At 38.9% G+C, this 25,204-nt stretch overlaps 2 protein-coding genes across 3 annotated transcripts in view; one reads left to right on the top strand and one right to left on the bottom strand.

Annotated features, from left to right (window-relative positions):
* The window catches only part of EDARADD (EDAR associated via death domain), a 62,662-nt gene extending 38,924 nt beyond the window's left edge, over positions 1–23,738 (bottom strand). Inside the window, exons 1-2 of one of the 2 annotated variants that reach the window (XM_075064180.1) lie at positions 23,554–23,738; positions 8,282–8,347 (exon numbers count right to left, since the gene is read on the bottom strand). The gene's annotated coding sequence lies outside the window, so the exon portion shown is untranslated. The remainder of the gene's footprint in view (positions 1–8,281; positions 8,348–23,553) is intronic. The other variant, XM_032775039.2, reaches the window with a different exon arrangement.
* ERO1B (endoplasmic reticulum oxidoreductase 1 beta) overlaps positions 4,017–25,204 on the top strand; it is a 59,801-nt gene continuing 38,613 nt past the window's right edge. The window contains exons 1-4 of the mRNA XM_032775036.2: positions 4,017–4,369; positions 11,581–11,700; positions 18,871–18,954; positions 20,933–20,974. Of these exons, the coding sequence (XP_032630927.1) occupies positions 4,268–4,369; positions 11,581–11,700; positions 18,871–18,954; positions 20,933–20,974 (348 nt within the window). The 5' untranslated portion in view covers positions 4,017–4,267. The remainder of the gene's footprint in view (positions 4,370–11,580; positions 11,701–18,870; positions 18,955–20,932; positions 20,975–25,204) is intronic.

Genomic DNA, 25,204 nt, shown 5'->3' with positions numbered 1-25,204 from the left:
GGAAATGGTTGCATAATTGCGAGCTTTTCAAGTTTGTCATAATACAGTAACTCAGGAGTCGGCAACCTTTCAGAAGTGGTGTGTCGAGTCTTCATTTATTCACTCTAATTTAAGGTTTCGCGTGCCAGTAATACATTTTAACATTTTTAGAAGGTCTCATTCTATAAGTCTATAATATATAACTAAACTATTGTTGTATGTAAAGTAAATAAGGTTTTAAAAATGTTTAAGAAGCTTCATTTAAAATTAAATTAAAATGCAGAGCCCCCCCGGACCAGTGGCCAGGACCAAGGCAGTGTGAGTGCCACTGAAAATCAACTCATGTTCCGCCTTTGGCACACGTGGCATAGTTTGCCTACCCCTGCAGCAACTCCTCACTTAAAGTCATCCTGGTTAATGTTGTTTTGTCATTACGTTGCTGATCAATTAGAGAACATGCTCGTTGCGCAATGCTCCCTTATTACGTTGTTTGGCAGCTGCCTGCTTTGTCCACCGCTTGCAGAAAGAGCAGCCTGTTGCAGCTAGCTGGTGGGGGCTTGGAATCAGGGTGGACCAGCAGCCCCCTCCCCCATTAGCTCCCCACTCCCTTAATTTTCCTGTGCAGCATCCGCCCAATTGCTGGACAGTTCAGCTGTCCCTCCCTGCACTGCCATGTGCTGCTCCTGCCCTCTGCCTTGGAGCTCCTCTTGGGAGCCTCCTGCTTGCTGTGCAGGGAGAGGGGTGCTAATGTCAGGGTGTCCCCCTCCGCCTTGCTCCTGTACCCCGCTTACCCCATCTCCCCAGAGCAGGGGGCGGGGGCAGCAAGACAGGGCTCAGGATGGAGGGAGCTTGCTAGCAGATGCTGATCTACTTAAAAAGGCAATGTACTTAGAGTGGGGTCAGCTGTCAGAGTATTTAAAGGGGTAATATGCATATCTCTGTCTCACACACACAGGGTGTGTGTCTCTGCCAGCCAAGTTGTTTCCATTCCCTCCATTTGTGCTGCCTTGTAGAGTGTGAGGCTACGTTAACAACAATGTGTTAACTCTTGAGGGCTCAGCTGAGTGCTAGTTCATCATTCAGCACTAAGGCATTCCCTGGGAAATATTCCACCCTCTGACACCACCACCTCTACCAAGCTTCACCATCATCATTGCTATGTACAGTATTAAATTGTTTGTTTAAAACTTATACTGTGTGTGTATATATCTATAATATAGCTTTTGTTTGGTGAAAAAAAATTCCCTGGAACCTAACCCCCACCGCAGCCCCCCATTTACATTAATTCTTATGTGGAAATTGGATTCACTTAACATTGTTTCGCTTAAAGTCGCATTTTTCAGGAACATAACTACAACGTTAAGCAAGGAGTTACTGTAGTGCTCCTGAATGTGTGCCTTCATTTAAGAAAAAAGCAGTCCTTAATAGTAGTGAAGAAAATTTTCATAATGTGATCACAATGTAAACTGATGCAGTGATGTCACTTTAATTTGCAGACAGCTTGAAACAAGAGCTCTGTAAGAAATGTGAACTGTCTTCATTAAGTACAGTGGAGTATTTAAACTTTAATGTTTAAATACGACAATGTAATTGTCACCATTAACTATTTTACCACTAATCATTTCAGCTGAAACATTCAGTAAATATACTGATCCTGTGCTGTAGGAAGTAGTAGCAGATTCTGGAGTGAGATGGGATCAGAAATTGCTGTTAAGGTTTCCTTAGGTGGGGAATGAATTACTGAACCCTCTGTTCCCTACATTAATAGTCTCAACTGAAGCTACCTAAAAGAGGAAGAAAAGAGCAACTGCATCCTCTCTAAAAAAAAAACCCTCAAAAAACCCTGCCTCCCACGTATTCACTGGCGTGACCTTCACAAATGCCTCCTACCTATCAGTCAAAACTTTTTCCCAGGACAACTTCAGCAATGCAGTTGTTTTCCATACCAAAATCTGTGGCACATTTAAATTTTTCAGGGGGTAATGTAAAACAAATTTGAATTAATATGAAAATAAATAATATTGGCCTGATCCAAAGTCCACTGAAATCATTTTAAATATTGCACTGACTTCAATGAGCTTTAGATCATCCCTACAAGAGATATTCTGGGGGACTAAGAAGATCATGATGAGGGGTGTGGGGGAAGTTTAGGAGTGGGATTGAAAATTGAACCATAATTCTAGCACCACTGCACATAATTTAGGTCTAATGTGAAACAGCACACAGGACCTTGTATATAACTAAGGAACCATTCTCCAGTTTTTACAAAACTCAGTAGTTCTGTAAAGAACCTCTAAGGAATAAAAAGTCTTTTTTCATGAATGTAGGAGAGGTTGTTTTTTTTTTACTACCAGAGCCTAGCATCTCTGTGAAGCAAGCACTGCTCTTGAAATCCATATAACCCTTCTTTTTGAACATTAAAAAGAGGAGCTCTTGCAAACATTGCCAATGAATTACAGCTATATACTTAATTGCCTGGGACTAATGGTTGTTACTGAGCCAACTCCTTGGCATTTGGAAAAGAAGAAAATAACAGTAGAGGTATCACTCCTATTGCAGTTCCCAGGATTGCTGGACCTCTGAAAAACAAGCCAGACAAGAAAGGGATTTGAACTTCAGTTGGTTGTAATACACGGACATGACTAAAAGCTTCTCTGCTTTTTCAAGAGAGTAACCTGACAGGACTGAATCATGTTCCCCAGCTTCCTATATTTCCTTTAGTTACAAGGAAGAGACCATGCTGCCATCTCTAGAAATGTCTCTTGTGAAAGAAAATGTGATGAGAAAAAAAGTAAAGGGAAGTTTAATCCGAAAGAAAAAAAGCCACCTTTAATTAATGAAATTTACTTATACAAAATCTTTCAAAGTAACTTCAACACATACTTCTCAGCATTTTAGTGGTAGTAAAGATAAAATGAGCTAATCTTTAAATATACTTTCTATTTCTAGAGCATCTTATCTCTATGGCTCTCAAAGGGCATTAGCAAATATTCATTATTTGAGATGCATAACACATCTGCAAAAGTAGGTAACTGAGGCTGTGCTCTGTTAATAAATATGATAGGGAAGGGACACTGAATAAATTTGGATACTTAAGGGAATTTTCAGTATAATTAGTAAACAAGGGAACCTGACTTGTTTTTGATAACAAGCAGTTGCAGATCACTGAGACTTGTATAATAGAGGTTGTATTGTTTAACCATGTTGCAGATGGCAGAAACAGAGAAGGATTAAGTGCAGTGCCCAGGTCAGGGAACAAATTGCTTTCAGGAAAGGACAAAGAACTCAGGGGTCCTCACACCCACGCCATAGTCTCAATACAAGATGGTGTTGCTGTCACCATAGTGGCCTCCTGCAATTGTCAAAATATGGCTATTTTTATTTTAAAACAATCCTATATTTTGCAATAACGGCCCAAACTCCAGCAGCAGTGAATTAGGAATTATAACTGTAAAAGCAGCAAAGAGTGCTGCTTTTACAGATCCAGACTAACACGGCTACCCCTCAGATACTCGAATTATAACTGGTTTCAGGTACCCGGCTTTTGCCCAAGGGCCCCACTGATTGTGTGTGTGGGGGTTACTATCACATGTTCTACCTTTAAAATAATGAGTATTTTCCTGTGGGGCTGCACGAAGGAACCCCCACTGACTGGGGTATGAGACACACCAGTGACGTGCTTGCCCCCCGACCCATGCGCCGGGCGCAGAGGCCACGCAAGGCGCGAACTAGAGGCCAGACAGCTGTGCAGACGACGTCACACAAGACTCTCTCGGACGCCCCTTAGCCCCTTGCGCAGGGGCCCCGGGGGTAGAAGGCGAGACAGAAGGCTCTGGGCAGCCCTAGCCCCGCCCTTCTCTATCTCCCAGTGACAGGTACTAAGTCACCGCCTCTTGTTTTGAAGGGGCGCGTGGTTATCTCTGATTGGCCGCCGCTCGGGCCCCGCCTCCTGTGTCCCAGCCCCCTAACCGGGCTGGGAAGTGCGGCCGGTTGGACTCCAATTCCCAGAGTTCTTTGCGCGGCCGGCAGCGGTTGGGTGGCCGCCGCCGCTGTGCGAGGTAGGAGGTTGGGGGCAGGGCCCGGCGGCGCAGCGCACACGGGAGCGTGGCTGAGGTGGGTGGAGGTGAGCGCGGCGCCCTCTCCTGATAGGTGCCCGGCAGAGGCAGCGCCAACAGCGTCAGCCGGTCCCCGTGCGCCCGCGTCCATCCCCTGTCCGGTGCCGAACCCTTGGCCGCGCGGCGGAGCGGGGCGAGGCCCCCCCGGGGTGGCGGGGCCAGAGGGGAGCAGCATGAGTAGCGCCCGCGGAGCCGCCCGGAGAGCAGCGGCGGGAACGGGGCTGGCGGTGCGTCTCCTGCTGCTGGGCAGCATCTGGAGTCCGGTGGAGGCCCAGGTGAGCGATGGGGCCCGGGGAGGGCTCTGGCGGCGGAGGCTGGGGGGATGGACCGTGGAGGAGGAGGGGGACTGGAGTTCCGGGCTTTCCTTCTCCGGCCAGTCCGCAGCTGGATAACGGCTCACATGTGTGCAGCGTTTTCTGTCCTGAGAGGGATCCCGAGAGCTTCGTGGGCTCTGCGTTTGGTGCTGCTGCCTGCTCCGAAGAGGGGGACTGCAGGTTGTCAGCAGTTTGCAGGACCAAGCATTATCTACTTTATCTCTCTTTCCGCTGCCTCTTGCTGAGTGAGATGCGCTGAGGTTTCATTGGGGAGCTATTTTGGTTTCATTTGCAAACAGTAGCAGAGCAGATGTTTAATATGGCTTACTTGTAACCGTACCAAGGGGGTATATGATTGGGGTATTCTCTGAAATTTTGAAAAGGTGAATGCACAGAGAAGTTCTCTCTTGTGGGCTAGCATAATATTTTTATGCAAAGATTCGGACATTAAATAGAGGAGTTGCTTAATTCAGGAAGCAGTACTTTATACACGTGTACAAATTTCATCCTAAAGAATCCCTGAGTGTTTCACAAGATATGCGTTGTATCATGCCATTCGTTTTTAAGCAAACCTCTGACTTCTGTAGGAAGTCTGTGGGAGGTATAGTATGGTCTATTGGTAGTGCTTAAGGACGTGGGAGTTAGAGCTGGGAACAGAACTCAGGTCTTCTGTTACTTTAACTGCACTCTAGTGATGTTGTATATCAAGCTTTGTTACCCCCTTGTACAGAGGGAGGTATGCTTACCATTCTTTTTTTAATTGTTTTGAGAAACTGAGAGCATCATATGCCAAAAATGCTGTGGAAGTGGAGAGTCTTTTACTTTTATTTATCAGAAACAGCCATATTTAAGGTAGCAGCTGTGATATGGGAGGGCAGGTGAAGCTTTGGCCAAAGAAACTAGGGGAAACCTATGGAATCATTGACATTCATGCAGAGCAAGCAGGTTCTTGTCGTCTCTTTTGCTTGTTTTAAATATATATTTACATTTTAAAGGTTTTCATACCATGAATCCTGCCCTACAGTAAGTGACCATCCAAGGGGCTGTCAATAATCACTTGCCCAGTATAGATTACCTTTTATTTAAGTGAAGCAAAACACTCAAGCCGGACAAATTCAATGTGGAAATAAAGTGCACTTTTTTAAGTGAGAGTGATTAAACAGTGAAACAAGCTACCTGGAGAAGTCTTGAATTCTTCTTGATGTCCTCAAATTAGAGTTAACACTGAATGCCTTTCTGAAAGTTATGCTTTAGTGAAAAAAGAGTTAGTGGGCTCAATACAGGAGTAACTGGGTGAAATTTAATGGCCTGTAATATATAGGAGGTCAGAGTAGATGATCTCATGGTTCCTTTTGGCCTTAAACTTCATGAATCTATGAAAATGTGTTGGAAATTTCATGGGATACATTAAATGATACATCCGACCATATCCAAATTAAATTGTCTTTAAAGCAGGCTTGATGGGGTTTTTTGTTTTGTGTTTTTTTTTTTTTGCTGGTAGTTCTTAATGCTGTCATTAACAAACCTTTTATGCAAGTTTCGCTGTATGTTTAATATTTAAACTGGGAGGGATATCAATTGTTTTTCAAATCAAGGTTTATATATTTGTAGGGCTGTCAATTAATCACATTAACTCTTTTGATTAACTCAAAAAATTAATTGTGATTTTAAAAATCACAATTAATTGCACAGTTAAACAATAGAATACCAATTGAAATTTATTACATATTTTTGGATGTTTACTACATTTTCAAATATATTAATTTCAATTACTACACAGAATACAAAGTGTACAGTGCTCACTTTATATTATTTTTTATTACAAATATTTGCTTTGTAAAATGATAAATATTTTTCAGTTGACCTCATACAAGTATTGTAGTCCAATGTCTTTATCATGAAAGTGCAACTTACAAATGTAGTTTTTTGTTATTTAACTGCACTCAAAACCAAAACAATATATAACTTTAGAGCCTACAGGTCTACTCAGGCCTACTTCTCGTTCAGCCAATCACTAAGAGAAACAAGTTTGTTTATGTTTATGGGAGATAATGCTGCCCACTTCTTAATTACAGTGTCACCTGAAAGTGAGAACAGGCATTCCCATGGCACTATTGTAGCCGACTTTGCAAGATATTTACGTGCCAGATGCGCTAAAACTTAATATGCCTCTTCATGTTTCGGCCATTTTTCCAGAGAACATGCTTCCATGCTGATGATGCTTGTTAAAAAAATAATGCGTTAAATTTGTGATTGAACTCCTTGGGGGAGAATTGTATGTCTCCTGCTCTGTTTTACCAGCATTCTGCCATATATTTCATGTTATAGCAGTCTCGGATCATGACTCAGCGCATGTTTGTTTTAGGAACACTTCCACTGCAAATTTGACAAAATAAGATGTCAATGTGAGATTTCTAAAGATAGCCACAGCACTTGACCCAAGATTTAAGAATCTGAAGTGCCTTCTAAAATCTGAGAGAGACAAAGTGTGGCGCATGCTTTCAGAAGTCTTATAAGAGCAACACTCTGATGCGGAAACTACGGAACCCAAATCACCAAAAAAGAAAATCAGCCTTCTGCTGGTGGCATCTGTCTCAGTTGATTAAAATGTACATACATCGGTCCACACTGCTTTGGATCGTTATTGTGCAGAACCCGTCATCAGCATGAACGCGTGTCCTCTGGAATGGTGCTTGAAGCATGAAGGAACATATGAATCTTTAGTTCATCTGGCATGTAAATATCTTGTGTCGCTGGCTACAACAGTGCCATGCAAATGCCTGTTCTCACTTTCAGGTGACATTGTAAACAAGAAGCAGGTAGCATTATCTTCTGCAAATGTAAACAAACTTGTTTGAGCAATTGGCTGAAAAAGAAGTAGGACTGAGTGGACTTGTAGGCTCTAAAGCTTTTCATTGTTTTATTTTTGAATGCAGGGTTGTTTTTGTACATAATTCTACATTCGTAGCTGAACCTTTCATGATAAAGAGATTGCACTACAATACTTGTATTAAGTGAATTGAAAAATACCATTTTTTTTGTTTTTTACAGTGCAAATATGTATAATAAAAATAGTGAGCACTGTACACTTTGTATTCTGCGTTGTAATTGAAATCAATACATTTGAAAATGTAGAAAATGTCCAAAAATGTTTAAATGAATGGTATTCTATTACTGTTTAATAGTGTGATTAATCACGATTAATTTTTTTAATCGCTCAACAGCCCTATATATTTGTAATAAGATATTAAACATTAAATAAAATATTTGAACAGCAGTTCAAATTCTTGATATCTGTTATCCCCTAGTTCTTTACAGTGTTTTGACTACTAGTTTTCTCTCTCTCATTTTGTGTATGCAGCAAAGTGGTAAAACTGTGAGGAGCAAAACAAGGTATCCCAGTTGGTTTTCTAATGAGGAAATATGTTTAAGCAATTAAAATACAACCACCTGATAGCACACCTTTAAAATTGTCTGTATAAAGGTGCTAACAACGTTACTGCGTTCATGTATTCTATGCAGAGCTTATACGTTTCACAAGATACCAAATTTAGATGTTTCTATAAATTCAATATTTTAAATGCATGTAACTTGGCACTTAAATCATGTTTAAGCATAATTTTTATAAAAAGTTGACTTATATTGGAAAACAAGTTAGAGAGTTAATAGTTTACTGGTTACATGGGATGTCATATATATAGAAATCATTTTAACAGACACTTTAATACACTTCCTGAAAACAAGAGTGTGGAGTAGTCACTTTTGATCCGTATGATACAAATAAAATTAAAAGTAATACACTAGTATTTTTCAGTTTGTAATTAATTTGAATGTTATAGTTGCTAGTAAGACAGTGATGAGAGAATTGCATACATTGTGGTTATATTTAGCTGGTCTGTTTTCCACTTCCTATAACACGTATCCATGTAACAGTTATATCTGAAAAATTAATGTCAGCATTAATAATTTAAGTGCCTTGTTACGTTATCTAGAAGTTTCTCTCTCTTCTCCTTCCTAAGGGGAGATATGATAGAGGTATATAAAATCATGAATGGTGTGGAGAAAGTGAATAAGGAAAAGTTATTTACTTGTTTCCATAGTATAAGAACTAGGGGCCACCAAACGAAATTAATGGGCAGCAGGTTTAAAACAAATAAAAGGAGGTGGTTCTTCACACAGCGCACAGTCAACCTGTGAAACTCTTTGCCTGAGGAGGTTGTGAAGGCTAGGACTATAACAGGGTTTAAAAGAGAACTAGATAAATTTATGGAGGTTAACATTAATGGCTATTAGCCAGGATGGGTAAGGAATGGTGTCCCTAGCCTCTATTTGTCAGAGGGTGGAGATGAATGGCAGGAGAGAGATCACTTGATCATTACTTGTTACGTTTACTCCCTCTGGGGAACCTGGCATTGGCCACTGTTGGTAGACAGGATACAGGGCTGGGTGGACCTTTGGTCTCACCCAGTATGGCCATTCATATGTACTTATGTTCCTCAGTTTTATATATATAAAACTGAACATTGCCGTGTTTTCCAAGGTAAGAAGTGGAATGTTTAATGAGTTGTTGTTGGTGTAATCTTTGTAAACAGACTTGTTTAAAAAAAGTTTTACAAATATATTAACACTAGAAATGTTTTCATTAAATTGTTTGTTAAATTTCAATTAAGTGTCTAAATCCCTTCCTCCAAAGGCAAAAATTCCTTATAGTATCAGAAGTAAAAGTACTGTATAAGAAGCAGAAAAATGCTGTGGACCAAATTCAGTTGTGGCATAAATTTATGCAACTCGATTAAAATTATTGGAGGTGTGATAACTCATGCCAGGGCAGCATTTGGCCCTATACCTATCAAGTGAACTAGCCAGTCTAGTTTCATTGTCAGAGATCAATGAAATGCAACCCCACCGCCCCCCAAAATAAATAAAACCCCAACAACCTAGCATGAATAGTGAAAAGTAATAGGCTTTTAATATTTGTTCTAATAATGTTTTAACACAGGATCTTTTTAAATGCAATTCATTTTCTGACTACGTAGTAAAGAGAATTATTTCCATGCAAATATTCAAACAGTAATAGAGAAGATGCAGAAACCTGTGGCATTTAACTTACTGAATGATAGAGTATTTTAAGTAAGATAAAGCTCTGAGTGTGGAATCCACACTAGAACAGCTCTGTAAATGTAAGGGATTTCAAGCTACTCATTAATCTGTTTTGCTGGTTTATCATGAATGAGGGTTATCACCTTCCAGCCTTGTGCCTTCATGCACAATATGGGCCTCTTAAAACACCTTCAAAGAATATCTTAATATAATTACAACTGTATTTAATTTTAAATTACACTTTGCAAAGTTTTTTTGCTATTTTATAAAAAAAAAATTGTCTCACTTTTGAAAACATTATTTATTGGTGATAGTTTGTATTGTTTCTTATCTGTGTTGTAAACACTGATACTTTTGATAGTCTATTTTTAAAATTGTTTTGTCTTTAGACTCAAGACTTCTCAGATGTTGTCTTTCTCCTCATTTCTGAAGAGTCCATCTTCTATCTTCAGTGTTTTGTTGCTTGCTGAATAACTCTTTAATTTGTGTTTGGAAGACTAAAACACAAGCTGTAGGTTTTAACGAAAAACAATATTGTGTAGCATTGTTCTATTGCCATTTCCATAGTTGACCATGGACTAAGATCTACAAGTATGGTTAAATTTATTAAAGGTATTTAAAAATGCTTTCAGTGTTTTAAATTTTAATTTTAGGCACTGATACTGCAAACACTTACTCATGTGAGTAGTTAGGCTTATTTGAGTAGCGACCTGGGAATCAGTGGGATTAGTCATGTAGGTATTTACAGGATCAAATCCTATGTGTGTCATTAAAATTAGCATCTGTACCAGATGACTGGAGGGTAGCAAATATAATGCCTATTTTTAAGAGAGACTCCAGAGGTGGTGATGGCAGTTATGGGCTGGTAAGCCTAACTTAAGTACCGGGGAAATTGTTTGAAACTATAGTAAAGTGCATAATTATCAGATGCAGAAACATGATGTGTTGGAGAAGAGTCAACTTAGCTTTTGTAAAGGGAAATCATGCCTCACCAATCTACTAAAGTTATCTGATGGAGTCAACAAGCATGTGAAGAAGGTTAATCAGTGGATATAGTGTACCTGGGCTTTCAGAAAGCCTTTGACAAGTTCCCACACCAAAGGCTCTTAAGCAAAGTAAGCAATCATGAGAGAAGAGGGAAGATTCTCTCATGGATCAATAACTGGTTAAAAGATAAGAATCAAAGGGTAGGAATAAATGGTCAGGTTTTACAGTGGAGAGTGGTATATAACAGGGCCCCCCAAGGATCTGGGACCAGGGCTGATCCACATATTCAGAAGTGATCTGGAAAAGGGGATAAACAGTGAAGTTGCAAAATTTGCAGACGATAAAAAATTACTTAAGATAGTTAAGTCCATGGTATGAGAAATTAGTTTTCTATTCTAAACAGGTCAAACAAAAAAGATAAGATATTGTCACCCCTCTTCGAGTTTAGCTGTTAGACAAAATTCAGGGTCCTCTTGGTTTTGTTTGAAGAGAAATTGATGACACAGCCAGATACCTTTTGATACTATCCTGTTTATTTACAAAGAATATACAAAGTACTATTTTCTTGAACATAGCAGGAATCAAAAGGCAGGAGACAATTTCTTTGCTCAGTGGTTCAAGCCCCTTTTTAGACAACACTTTGCTCAAAAGCTCACATAGCTTTCACTGAGTGCCAAACTATCAGTGCTTCTGTGGCTATGTCTACTGCTTGCTTGCTGACCCTCTCTCTTACCTTCTAACTTTCAGACACACAAAACAAAATCTCTCTGCCCGCATATGCCTTTGTTTTGTGTGTAAGCTACTATTTTGTGGCTGACCTATTCCATAAAGGAGCTAAACTGTTGCTTGCACAAATTAAGGGTGGTTGTTACATCCACTGGTTTCAGCAAGGGTTTAACCCAACTCATAACAAAACTAAATCGTCAATGATGCATTAATGTAGTAATTATCTAGCTCCTCATCCACCTTTATTAAGAAAAATCCTTTAATTTTGTTGGGGTTGATTTGTTTAAATAAGAACTATTTTTACTACCTTGAATCTTGGTCAGGAAAGCAATAGAATATAATACATTCGTTTCTTGTAGCTCACCGGAGTGTTGGATGACTGCTTGTGTGATATAGAAAGCATTGATAACTTCAATACTTACAAGATCTTCCCCAAAATCCAGAAACTGCAAGAACGAGACTACTTCAGATATTACAAGGTACAGTAAAAGTGGCACTTTCATACATAGCTAAGTGAAAACCAGCATATGATGGTCTATAGACTAACTCGGTCTGATCTTCATTTTTCTTTTTTCTGAAATCTGATCAACTTCTTTCTTACAGCCCAAAACTCCCTTTTATCACTTGATAGTCTTTAATTTTTTGATTGAAAATTATACTGTCTGAGCTCTGGTGTTTGCCACTGATTCAGGGCTTAACTTGGCACTAAGTCACTAAAATTATAATCCAATGGATAAGTGATTGTTTTACAGTTCAGTATTTTTGAATGCCTATGTTTAGAAACTGAAACAGCATACCCACTTTTCAGCAATTGATAGCACTTGTTTCCTGGCAAGTCATCAGATATCAAGCTTAAAAATCATGTTATGGTGACCTCCTTTCCTCACTGTGCCATCTAGAGAACTGATCGAGCTAGAAACCCATATGCTTTTATTCCTTTTGAAAACAGCAATCTTAATTTTCAAATAGTGTAAAGCATTAATTTCTGACTGCAGTGGCTCTTGAGACATTTGCTTCCAAAATTATGCTGGAATTAGATGATCAAAATGACAAGATTTCAGAGCATAAGCGTGCCCTGTTTTATTAAATATCTTCCCTATATTTGTTGTGTAAGAAGTCAATACTCTGATTCCTTCTCCTGAAGTAGTATGAAAGGTAAATTTGAGTCTCCTGCTACTATTATAGCAGGGATATAGACAACTTTTTTATTTGGTGGAGGTGAGCTTAGAGTTAAAATAAAATAACAAAATAGTTGTTTAATATCATTGTAATGAGTAGTTTTGTACTCTGGCTAAATCTGTTCACTTGTAATTTAAGTGAGATAAATGAGCTTCAGTTCTAAACTCAGTTTTTCCTGTATTAAGTTGGTTAAGCTAGAGTATATTGTACAGCCAAATTGAGTCTGAAGATTAAACTGTTCGTTTGCCTCACAAATACTACTACATTAGAACAGAAGAAATGGATATCTTGCTTGTGCAGGTCACTACTATGCTAAATTCCTCCTCCTGCTCTTTTCAAGAAGTAAACCTCATGCTGTACTTTGAGAAGAGTGGTGATAACATATACAGAATTAGTGGTCTTCAAAATGGCAACTGTGCCCTACTGCAATTTGAAATATTCACAAGGCAATGGAAATAGGAGGTTGTTTTTCACATTGTTTCAGATCAGAACATACCAGTCAGGGAATAGATGGTTTATGTGACAGAGAACAGCTTGTTCCTCAAGCATAAAGTAAGAGATTTCACTTTTCTGGTCCAGAGAATTAATTTCCCCATCCACACTCCACCACCACCATCCCCGCCCCCGCCTGCCAGGACAATAGAAGAAGGGCGATTGGAGGGGAAGAGTGAGAATCATTGTATATAATAAGAATTTAGAGTTCCACATCTCATATACACTACAAATCAAATACCACATCTTGATACATCTTTTTTTCATAATATGGTTAGCCACATCATACATAATGGCTTGAGAAACTGATTTTAAATTTGATTTTTGGTTCTTGCCACCGAGGTTCTACTACAGAAATAATTGGCTTTAAAATCTGCAGTTTTGGTAGGTACTACTCTAGCCATTTTACCAATGAAATATTTTTGACCTTCAGTAGTTTTTTATCTTAATTTTTAGCCCTTGACGTGACCTCAGAATGTCTGTAGGGATGCATCTCCACTGCAGTAAAAGATTTGTGGCACTGACCCAGACCAGCTGATTTGGGTTTGCAGGGCTCAGGCTGTAGGGCTGAAAAATGCAGTGTAGAGCCTGTGTCCAGCCAGAGCATCTAAGACCCTGTGGGGGAGGAGGGTTTCAAAGACTAGGCTTCAGCCCAAAACCAAACACATGTTTTGCAATTATTAGCCCCACAGTCTGAGCCATGTGAGTCTGTTGACTCTGATTCTGAGGTTCAGTGATGTGGGTTTTTTATTGCAGTGTAGACGTATCCTAGGTGTTGGGTAGGGGAGGAAGGGGACTGGAAGTTGTGAGAAAGAAATACTGTAGAAAAGTCAAACAGCCTAGATAGATTGACAAAAAAAAATATATGCCTATGATTAAAGGTAATCTGCTTTATAAAAAAAAAAGTTTAGCTTGTGTCCTTTTGATTCTTTATGATATATCAGAAAGCCTGAACTTAATATCAGGAATGTCATCTGATCTTGGTCTGATTTTGTTGCAGAATTTATTGGAAATGGAATGGAAGCTTTTTTAGCTTTTAATGAACAGAGTACTGAATCTTTAACAAACACATCTTTTGCCACAATTGCTACATAGGCATTTGAGTTCAATGTTTTTAAACAGTTGGATTAAAAATCACTTATGCTTTTACTCAAATTTCCCTTGTCTGGTATCTTTGTTATCCAGCAGTTCTACATTAATCCATAGTTTTCTTGGTAGGGGATTGTGGGCCAAGAGGAGAGAGAGAGGGTAGATGAGAACAACATCTAATGTTTGTTGTAGGCTTTTTTTTAAGGCAGGAAGAAAAGTTCTTCACAATAGAAGTGGCAGGATGGGATAGTGCTTTGACCTCCTTTATGTATTATGGAGGGGAAAATGTTTAATATCTAACCTTATTTCCTTTTAAGAATCGTAGACTCCAGGCAATCTTGTGGTTTCTAACATCTTTTTTAGGTCCTGCATTTAAGGCAAACTGCTAGCTATGTTGTAATTTGCAGCTGAGCAAAGAAGTAACAAAGCATAGACTATAACATTGCTGAAGGGGAAGAAGATTAAATATAAGCATATATGTAAATTATCTATCTTCTGCTTACTAGGGCAATCCAAATTTTGTTGAGAATAATGATGACCAAAAGCATCTAATCATCTTCAGGGTTTGCACTTGAGTGAACTAAATTGCTTTTAAAACAAATTGACTTAATCCAGACAAATATTATTTAATGTAACTTTTAAAATGTGAAAGAAATGCATGATGCACCTGATGACACTGAGAACCCATTCCAGATGCCTTTGTTTTAGCAATATATCAAGTCGGGGCTAGCATTTCTATCTGTTAGTATCATTTGTTTCCAGGGTCAGGACAGAACATTGCTAATTCTCACTTAGCTACTAAAATTATTACAAAACAGTTAGAGATTCTTGATTGATTTTATTTGGTGGTGTGGACCACATCTTTTATATAGTCTTGTGGCCACCTGACCTTTCTTCATTCACAATTACATAATATCCCCATGTTAACTACAGCAATTGCTAAACTGGAAGAGTAATTTAGGGCAGTATTTAATATATTTGTTACCTATTATTATTGCAATTAGCAATTGGAAACAAGGAGAGCCAGCATTATATGACTAGACAACTTGCCACAGATCAGTTTGGCTTACGTCTACACTAAATGCTGCAGCATGTTGGCTAATATAATATGAAGTGATAACATAATTAAAATCTACCTGTCAAAATAATAAAACATTCAATTTTGTGATGCAGTATACTTGAGACTCACTGATTGTTCTCTTACTAAATCACAAACTCTTATCTACCATGGTTTTGCCTACACTGACAATTTTTTCAGTTTAGCATTAGTGCAGCTCCTCAGTGCTAAATTATTGGGGAGAATCATGGAATCCTTATACGCAGGATTTGAGTTTCCCAGCTAGTATGAATTAATGAGGTTCAAGAATTGAATTACTCTAGAAGAGATTTAACTTTCAGGATTAATTTAAAATATTCAATTTTTAAGAGTTCTATGCTAAATTAGCATAATGAACATGGAAATTTAGAAATGGTTAGAAGCAAAACATTTTGAAAATCTCATCCCCTTCTCTTGTACCGAACAGATCAATTAATTCCTGAGTTCTGAATTCCACTTCTCTTCTGCAACTGCAGCAGAAGTTATAAATTCCTCTAAAATACAGAAAACAAAAAAGAAATCTCATCGCAAAATTACTTTAAAAGAAAACAAATTGAACATCCCTCCTCTTGAAGCCGGAGAGAAGCCGCGGCCCCGTGCCTGCCAGGGACGGGGAGCACCGGCACCCGCAGCCCTGGAGCTCTCTGTCCCCAGCAGGCGCAGGGTGCGGCTTCTCTCCAAGCCACAGAGAAGCCACAGCCCCATGCCTGCCAGGGACAGAGAGCTCTAGTGCCCACAGCCTTGGAGTTCTCTGTCCCCGGCAGGTGCGGGGTCATGGCTTCTCTCCTCCGCTGGGCGCTAGTCACTAGGCGGTGCACATCAATGCACCGGGTTGGGGACCACTGACTTAAACTGACTGGCTTGAAACCCCACTATACCATGACCCCGCATTTAGTGCGATGGAATTTTTTGGACCCCAAACATCGCGTTATAGCGGGGTTTCACTGTATTTTGTATAAAATTGATTGGACATGAGGTTTCCAATTATGTTATTACATATGCTATCTGCAGGCAGTGAAACACTACGTGGCAAAAATTATTTTAGAAATGAATAAATGTAGTGCATTAAAAATTTCATGTTGAAGTATCAGATTAATACAGGTGTATTGATGTACTATATAAAAATTTCTTATACCATTGTACTGGCATTATGTAATTCTACCTCCTTGCATGTGTGTGACTTGTGAAAGTGTGTTGGGGCACAGAGACTGAAATGCAGTTTTAATTCTGAACTTATTCTCTGTGTATATGTATTTCTTAAATACAAAATCTACCATTAATGCATCATTAAGGTTGAGAAAACGAGTACTCAGAAGTTAAGAAAATTGGTATGAGTGGCAGTTCTGGTTCTGTCATATGCATGAAATTGATGACTTTAAGTGCTTGTAACTACAATTTCTGGATGGAGTTTCTAGCTTAAGTAGATTTGAGTTATGCAAGTGTTGGTACTGCTGTTTGAAAACCAGGGGGGAAATATGTGAGGTAGCTGGTTACTAAACATTTTGATGATTGAAAAAGGGCTGAATGGCTTGCATTATGCTATAAACAAGCATTTAAAATTTTAGCTCCAAATGAATTTGAGAAAATTATGGGCACCTACAGGGTAATAGTGGTGAAAATGGATGTTGGAACTTCACCTTATCTATTGTGGGTGCTACCCATGATATAATGAGGGAAAGAGATGGACGAAATAACTATTTTCAGATGTAAACTATCCAAGATTTTTCTAAAACAAAATTTATCAAAGGTTTCTGATGCTATAAACTATAGGAATGGTGTACTTGTGGTATGTGTGTTTTTCTCTGTACTCATAACCTAGGCTAGGACTTAGGAGAAACAGGATCAATTCCTTGCTTCTGTGCAGACTTCCTGCGTGACAATGGACAAGTCACTTAACCTTCTTTGGATGGTTCCAACTGTATTCCATTGAGGGTTATGCACATGCACCCAAAGCTGGAGCTTTTGAAAGTAATACTATTCAGCAGTTTGCGCATGCGTCCTTGCATTGCCTCCTGGTTTCTCCTCAGGTGATAAATGGTGGGGCAGGCTACCAATGTCTCCAGTTCCTTCTCACCATTGCGTGGTCTGAGTCATAGGTTGTACTGTACTCTCTTGTCCTTGGTGATGCATTTTCCAAAACATTTAGAAAAACTTTTTATTCTTGTTCATAGTTAAGATTTTATTGTGTTTTATTCTAAAATTTATAATTTCAAGTTGTTTTATAGGATTAGATTGTGAAGTGCTTTGAGATCTACTGATGAGTGCTATATAGGAAAGTGGTGGTGGTGTTATTATATTATATTTCCATAAAACAAACTACTTGGGTTTGGTTTCTGGTTTAAAATCTTCTTTAAAATCTGCATATAATTGTTAAATTACTTATATATAATTCTTACATCAAATATGCTTCTTAAGGTTTTTGCTTTAAATTTAGTATTGAATATTTTTAGGGTTATTGCCGTCTTGCATAACTGGATCGGTTTTGCTGCATTCCAGCAAAGTAGCTGATATTTTACATGATTTTGTAGCCTGAATATTTGATAGCATGTTTAAGTCCCTTACTCTTATCAGTTTCAGAGTGGTAGTTAGCTACCTCTTAGCAAGATGTTCAACTTGGACAACACTGAATCTAAATAATGTCCCGATCCATTGAGTGCCCTTCAGGGTGGTGTATATTAACTGAGGGAACCTTTTGTATAGGCCACATAAAAAGAAGAAAAAAGTGAGGTCTTAAAAAGTATATGCACAATAGGCATGAAAGAGTTAAGTGATCACTGTTTTTATTCAGAAGTCTGCCATTTCTTAGCTTCAAATGCTTTGGCAACCAAGTACTAAGACTCAAGAGTATGCCTTCTGGTTTAATTTTTCAGTTGAGGTAGTGTTGGATTTCTAATGTCTCATTTTCTGGGGGCTTGTCTACAAGGAGAAATTTACTGGCATAATTATACTGGTATAATTATGCTGCTAAATTTCTCAGTGCAGACGAGTTCTGGGGCTTGAAGACGGAAGACTTCACTGTGAGGTAAGCAGAGGGCAAGTGTGCTTTCAAATCTCAGTTGGTGTGGTGGTGTTTTTTTGAGGGGAGGCTAATTCAAAAGAAGGAAAACAGTGTGTTGCTACTTTTTTGTAACTTGAATTGTTAAAAAGTATAATTAAAAAGATCAAAGATGAACAATTCGGAATCTCTCTTTAGCTTATCTCCACAGCCCATCTCTGCTGCATTGCTTTATTATTGTACTGTTTGACAGATAGCAGTCGCAATCAGGAAGTGCCATTGGTGTTCACCATTTGGCCCTTCTTCACTGCTTCTGTTTATACTGGAGAATATTTAATGTGGTTTTAGAAGTATAGCCAGCAAAGTAAGAAACTGTACTTTGGTAAGTTTTATATAATTGAGTACATCAGTTCTCTGGTTAAGAGAGCATTAGTAGTCTGCTATTCTTGTTTCCTTGAAATGATGCAAAAAAACAATTCAACCTTAACTTTGAGGAGATCAGTTATTGCTAAAAGATATCTATAAGTGTACAAAGACAAAATTCATTTGTGACGTCTCTGTGGTATTACAGCAATGTGGGTTGAAGTCAATCTTAGTGAAAGAGTTGATTGTCTGTCTTTTCACAAGAAGTGAATATTGAAAGTGGGAGGATTCTTTAACTTAAATGTAGACTGTCAAATCATTAATGATTCCTTGCTCTCCATCTCTCTTCCTAGACTTCCAAGTAGCTCTGAATCAATTTGTTAATAGCATATTTCTGTTTCTGCCTTGTTTGTTTTTGTTTTGTTTTGTTTTTAGGTTAATCTTAAGAGACCATGTCCATTCTGGGCTGATGATGGCCATTGTTCTATCAGAGATTGTCACGTAGAGCCTTGTCCTGAGGTATGGATCAAAGTAAAACAAGAAATCATTATTTTCTCACATAGCCAGAGCAATTTCTTCTATGGTTATCTCCTGATTTAAACAATCTCTGCACCTCCCATGCAGATCCTCTTTATTTTTATATGTTTTTTTAGATTTATATCTCTGTGCTGTAGCAGATTTAGGAACTACTGCCAATGCCAAATTTCTCAGTTTGAATAGCTTGAACATACATAGTTCAGTTAGTTCCTCTCATTTTAAGTCATTATTCCCCTCCATGATAGTCTTATTTCATGGCTAACGTCATTAGTGAAATTGACTATATGTAAATAGCTGTCAGATGTGCAAATTAAACAGTTTTTTAATTATAGTAATCTTTTCGTTTTACTTATAACAGTAGTTGATTAAAATTTTTCATAGAGATGTGATCAAGTTGATGTAACTTAAAATGTTTCAGTTTTTGTTTTAAACTTCTGATAGTGTGCATTTTTCCTTTTCCAACAGATAGTTAAAAACATTGGATTGTTCTAAAATAGTAAAGCTGAAGTAGAATGAAAATTATTTTAAGTTATTGGTGCACTACCTTATAATGTCTCTTCTTTTACAAAAATGGCTCAACTGTATGTAGGTACATTATTTTTTAAATTAAAGCTTAGAATTTTGGAGAACATTCTAGAATGTAGCAAAAATTGTAGCATAAACCTGAACATGCAATTTTTTTATTATGCTTTTTCTTTCTCTCATATTTTTAATCTTTGTCCATTCTGTCCTTCCCACCCCAAAGCAAGTGTCATGAACAGCCTCGGTACTCTCAGGAGGAGCTTCTGGGTTCTGAGCACTTTTGAAAATTTGGCCACTTTGTTTCGGTAACTGGGAGCCCAACTCGATTTGAAAAATCTGAGTCAATTATTCCTTAATTTGGATGGTCAGAATAGTTTGCATTTTTGTAGCTCCCTTCATCCAGATGCCAAAGCATTCTACAAACATTGATTAACAAAGTTTCATGACACGTGTGGGAGTTAAATTGACATTTTCATCCTGTCACCTAACTGAGTGCTTAGAACAGGCATACAGTGTGTATATGTAACATGATAAACTTCAGTTCCTCCTAGACTGTTGAGTTGAAGGTTGTACTTTGTCAGTTGAAAGCTAATTTTCCCTAGTCTTGCAATTAAAAAATCAGATTTGATAGATGAAATTGAGGTATTGTGTTCATATTGGTTAGAGATAAATTTTACTTGCAGACTTTTGTAGACTTTCCAGAACTACTTTAAATTATAGGGATGAACTTTATTAGACAAATGTGTGTATTTACACACCATTCCAGTCTAGTCTCTAACGTTTAATATCTGCTAGTGAAATCTTAGATTGGTCAAAGAAATTGGCAGTAATAAACTTAGTTATTGCCACTTTTGTTCAGGGTAATACAACTGAAATACTTATTAATAATAGTATCCATTAGTGATAAAATTAAACGATGGGTATCCAAAGTATTAGCTATTGCTCATTGTTTTGTCAGGCAAAAATAAGTACCAAATAATGAAAAGAAACTGAAATAAGCTTTCAACCTAGGTCTACACTGGGGCGGGGGGGAGTTGACCTAAGATACGCAACTTCAGCTACGCAAATAGTGTAGCTGAAGTTGGCATATCTTAGGTCAATTTACCTGGCTGTGAGGACGGCGGCGACTCGACCGCTGCCGCTCCCCCATCGACACTGGAATCCGGAGTCGATGGCAGAGCGATCGGAGATTGATTTTTATCGCGTCTTCACTAGATTGATTACTACCCGCCGATCCAGCGGGTAGTGTAGATATACAGCCGACTGCTCTTATCTTGGGTTGGATTAGCAAACTTAAATTGAGAGGACTAGGAATCACCCCAGCAAGGAATTAAAAGGTGTCAACTTGCAGAAAACACTTAACAACTTAACAGGCATTTTGGCATAATCATTTCTGTGAACAGTGGAAAAAAGATAGTAATTTGAATTTTTATTTTAGAGTAAAGTACCAATTGGAATTAAAGCTGGGAGTTCTAATAAAGTAAGTAATATCTTTTTATTTTCCAAGCTATCTTTCTGATTTAAAAAAAAAAACCCCAAAATTACAAATACTATGTATAGTCTTTATTGTCCATTTTTAGCCTTGGATCAGTGGTAAACTTTATTTTTTATATATGTCTGCTCATGTATGTGGTTTTTTGCTTACAACAAAAAAAAAAAAAGCCCTATGCTTTTTATGTATTCAGTGTGAAGGAATTGTGGGTAAATAACAAATATTGTATGTTCATATTTGGTGTTATGTATAATTGCCACACACAGTTCAATCCAGCACTGTGTGCTGGCAGCATTGAGTCTCAGCAGACTAATCAACTCTGAAGAAAAGTGGCTTGGTGTATTACATCAATAAAAGGTAAGGTGGAAGGGTGGGCTCTGTGGGGACCAGAGTTCTTGTAAATGAACTCCTCATCCTTTCCCTTTCTGCGTCTCCCTGTTGTGAGCCTATTCATTGGTCCCCAGACATGCAGCATGGTAGGGGTTCTATTACCTTATGGCTACACATAGCCCACAATGATGAATATGAAGGAAGAATCTAATAACAGAATTTCAGGTGGAGAAGCCAGAATGACTAGAGAGCCAGTAATATCTTTTTTTAATGAAATAATATAGGACACCTATCCTGACTGTATAAATATTGAGAGGTCTCCTTTCTCTCAGCATTGTTTTATTTTAAAGTAACTTCTAAACCTTCTGACTCCAACTCTGTTTGAGCTGAGTGTGCATTGGAAAAATCCGAAACGAATGCAAGGATTTTTACATTCTCCTCTGGGAGCATGTCATCTTCTATAACACTCTTCTCTGACCAGAGAAACCTGAGTGTCAGTGTCCCTCCAGTTTAGGCATACCTTGCCGTTCACTTTATATATCATCCGCCAATATATCAGACCTTACAAAATTCATTAGGGTCTCCTCAGACACCTCTGTGGATCCTGAGTCTAAGGTAGCTGCGTAAACCTGGGCTGATCGGAGTTTGTATTTGAATTCCCTTTATTGTGGACTGTCTCTTTTCATGTGCTCAGTGGAGCCATATCAGTAACACTTGCTTGGGCTGTGCTTATGTGTAAATATGTCTGACAGGATATTTTTCCATAAAGAGTAACAGGTAAGGTATGTGGTCTAGTGAATTTGTCAGGTCTGAGGTGAGATGTTTGCAAAAAACAGGGGACCCTTTGGCAAGGGGTCTCTGTGTTGTAGTATGTTGATGCATTTAATCCTTTGAGGTGAAAACTCAGCCCAACAATGAGATTTGTAAACTTAAACTAGCCACTAATTATTTGTTAGGTCATGAGCACACTGTCTGCTCCTGCTCGCCTCTCCTCAGTGCATCCTTTCCACTTCTCCAAAATCTACCTCTTAAGAAAGATGTGCAGATCCTCTTCAAAGCTTTGCAGTTCCAGTAACCTCCTAGGTGATCCCATCACCATCTCGCTCATTCTGTCCAAAATTAAACTTTTTTTTCCTCTACTTCACTGGTTTGTCCTTTTTCTGTATCACATTCAAAATCCTTCTCCCTGCCCCTTTAAGGCCCTTTATAATCTCACCACTGCCTTTGTCTCTGCTCTGATCCCTCCTATGCTTATCTGGATCCTTTGTTGTCCTTGCTGCTGTATCATTCTTTTCTCAGACTTTTAGCTTAGTACATTTTTCATGCTGCCCCTTTGCTTGGGACAGTCTCCCCCTTCATGTTTTGTCAAGTGCTCTTTCTCCTTTTCCCTAATTCATTCAAACACTCTTTGAGTCCTGTGGTGATCTCTTCATCTCTGAACTATTGTTGTCCTGGGATTTTTTTTGTCAGTGTTCCATTGCAACGTGTTCAATAGAAGGAACATGAATTACTTTTATTACCGTAACACAGTGGTTCCCAAACTATTTGGTTGCCACCCCAAAAGTGCGGAGGACACCATTTTGCTTTGAACAGCATGACCTCCACATATGGTGCATACGAGCTCATGATGTTCAGAAGGCACCATTTTACTCTACACAATGTCATCCTCCACATGGCATGGATATGTGGTCACACTGTGTGGAAGGTACTATTGTGCTCCATGCTGTCTGGGGTCTCAGCAGGAAATACTTAATCAAAAAAAGTTTGGGAACCTCTGCCATAATGTCTCAGGGCCCTAGTTATCAACTGGGAGCCCTTTGTTATGTGCTTTACAAACACAGAACAAAAAGTCTTCTTCTCTTCCCCAAAGAACTTGGACAACAGATGGAGTACAAGGAAACAATGAGACAATATTGGTCAGCATGATAGGCAGTGGTCTCAAAACACCAGCAATCTAACCAAGTCAATTTGTATGAATAGCCTTACTCACTAATGCTACTTTGAAGTAAGGGTCCATCATTTTCTATTATAAATCTGTGTTTTAAATGTTTATGCTGCTTGCTAAAACTTTACAGAACACAATTATTTTTATAAAATGGTTTTAAATTACAGAAATACAAAATAAATGTTTGTGATGCTTTTTACTCTTGTAAAATTGATTTGATGCTTATGAAAAGAAATAACAATTTACATACATTTTATAAAAAAAAATATATAAACACTAAAAATATTGATACCTTGCTGTGAGTATGCAAATATGTCTGTCTTTTGTTGCTTGAGAGCACTTAGGAACTATTCAGCAGCATTATTTTCTATAGATGAGAGGAGGGATGCTATGTTGGTGTGTGGGCTGCAGATGGAACAAAAAGGCTTTTATAAATGCACAGAAGATAAGAAAATGAAGTTTAGGAGAAGTTTTGACCACAAAGCTAGCCTCAGAAATTAACTAACTGTAACATTTCCATTACAGCTTATCTAATAATTTCTTCCTTTTCCTGATTTCTCCTGCGTAAAGATACAGTATTCTGACACCTCTTTCCTGCCCCTAGGCATTGATGCTACCAAATACAGTAGTTTCTTCAAGTCAATAAAATTTAGTATGGTCTGAAAGCATGTATTTGCATGATGACTTCCGGTTTGTCTATGTTGCAGTGAAAAACCTGTGGCTGGCTCATGCCAGCTGACTCAGGGTATGTCTACACTACGGGATTATTCTGATTTTACATAAACCGGTTTTGTAAAACAGATTGTATAAAGTCGAGTGCACATGGCCGCACTAAGCACATTAATTCGGTGGTGTGCGTCCATGGTCCAAGGCTAGCGTTGATTTTCTGGAGCATTGCACTGTGGGTAGCTATCCCGTAGCTATCCCATAGTTCCCGCAGTTTTCCCCACCCATTAGAATTCTAGGTTGAGACCCCAATGCATGATGGCGCAAAAACAGTGTCACGGGTGATTCTGGGTAAATGTCGTTACTCATTCCTTCCTCCGTGAAAGCAACGGCAGACAATCATTTTGCACCCTTTTTCCCTGGATTGCCCTGGCAGACGCCATAGCACGGCAACCATGGAGCCCGTTCAGATTTTTTTTTTACTGTCACCGTATGTCTACTGGATGTTGCTAACAGACGCAGTACTGCAGCGCTACACAGCAGCATTCATTTGCAAGATAGCAGAGATGGTTATCAGTCGTTCTGTATCGTCTGCTGTGCCGTTGTAAATTGGCGATGAGATGACGGTTATCCAGTCGTTCTGTACTGTCTGCTGCTGTCAGATGGGTGCTCCTGGCTGAACCTTAGCTGAGGTCGGCCGGGGGCGCAAGATGCATAAAAATGGGAATGATTCCCCGGGTCAATCCCTCCTTTATGGTTTATCTAAAAATAGAGTCAGTCCTGCCTAGAATATGGGGCAAGTGTACTAGAGAACCAGTGTATCAGAGAACAGAAGAGCACAGCTGCTCCGTGTCAGATCCCGCAGAAATGATGAGCTGCATGCCATTCTACGGGGGTGCCCCTGCAACAACCCCACCCATTGATTCCCTTCTCCCCAACCCTTTCTGGGCTACCCCGTGTGGCAGTGTCCCCCATTTGTGTGATGAAGTAATAAAGAATGCAGGAATAAAGAAACACTGACTTTTTAGTGAGATAAAATGAGGGGGAGGCAGCCTCCAGCTGCCTATGATAGTCCAGGCAGCAGGACATTAAAGGAGGTGGGGCCAGGGGAGAGGAGCCCAGCATCCCGCTGCTATGATAGTCAGGCAGTACAGAATCTTTTCTTTACACATGAAAGGGGGGGGGCTGATGGAACTCAGCCCCTCAGTTGCTATGATGAGGATGGTTACCAGCCGTTGATGTACCATCTATCGGAATGACCAGGAGTCATTCCTATT

The sequence above is a fragment of the Chelonoidis abingdonii genome, chromosome 3 (genome assembly GCF_003597395.2).
Source record: "Chelonoidis abingdonii isolate Lonesome George chromosome 3, CheloAbing_2.0, whole genome shotgun sequence".
Lineage (NCBI taxonomy): Eukaryota > Metazoa > Chordata > Testudines > Testudinidae > Chelonoidis > Chelonoidis abingdonii.
The sequence above is the reverse complement of the archived record's forward strand: the minus strand, read 5'-3'. Positions and strand labels throughout refer to the sequence as shown.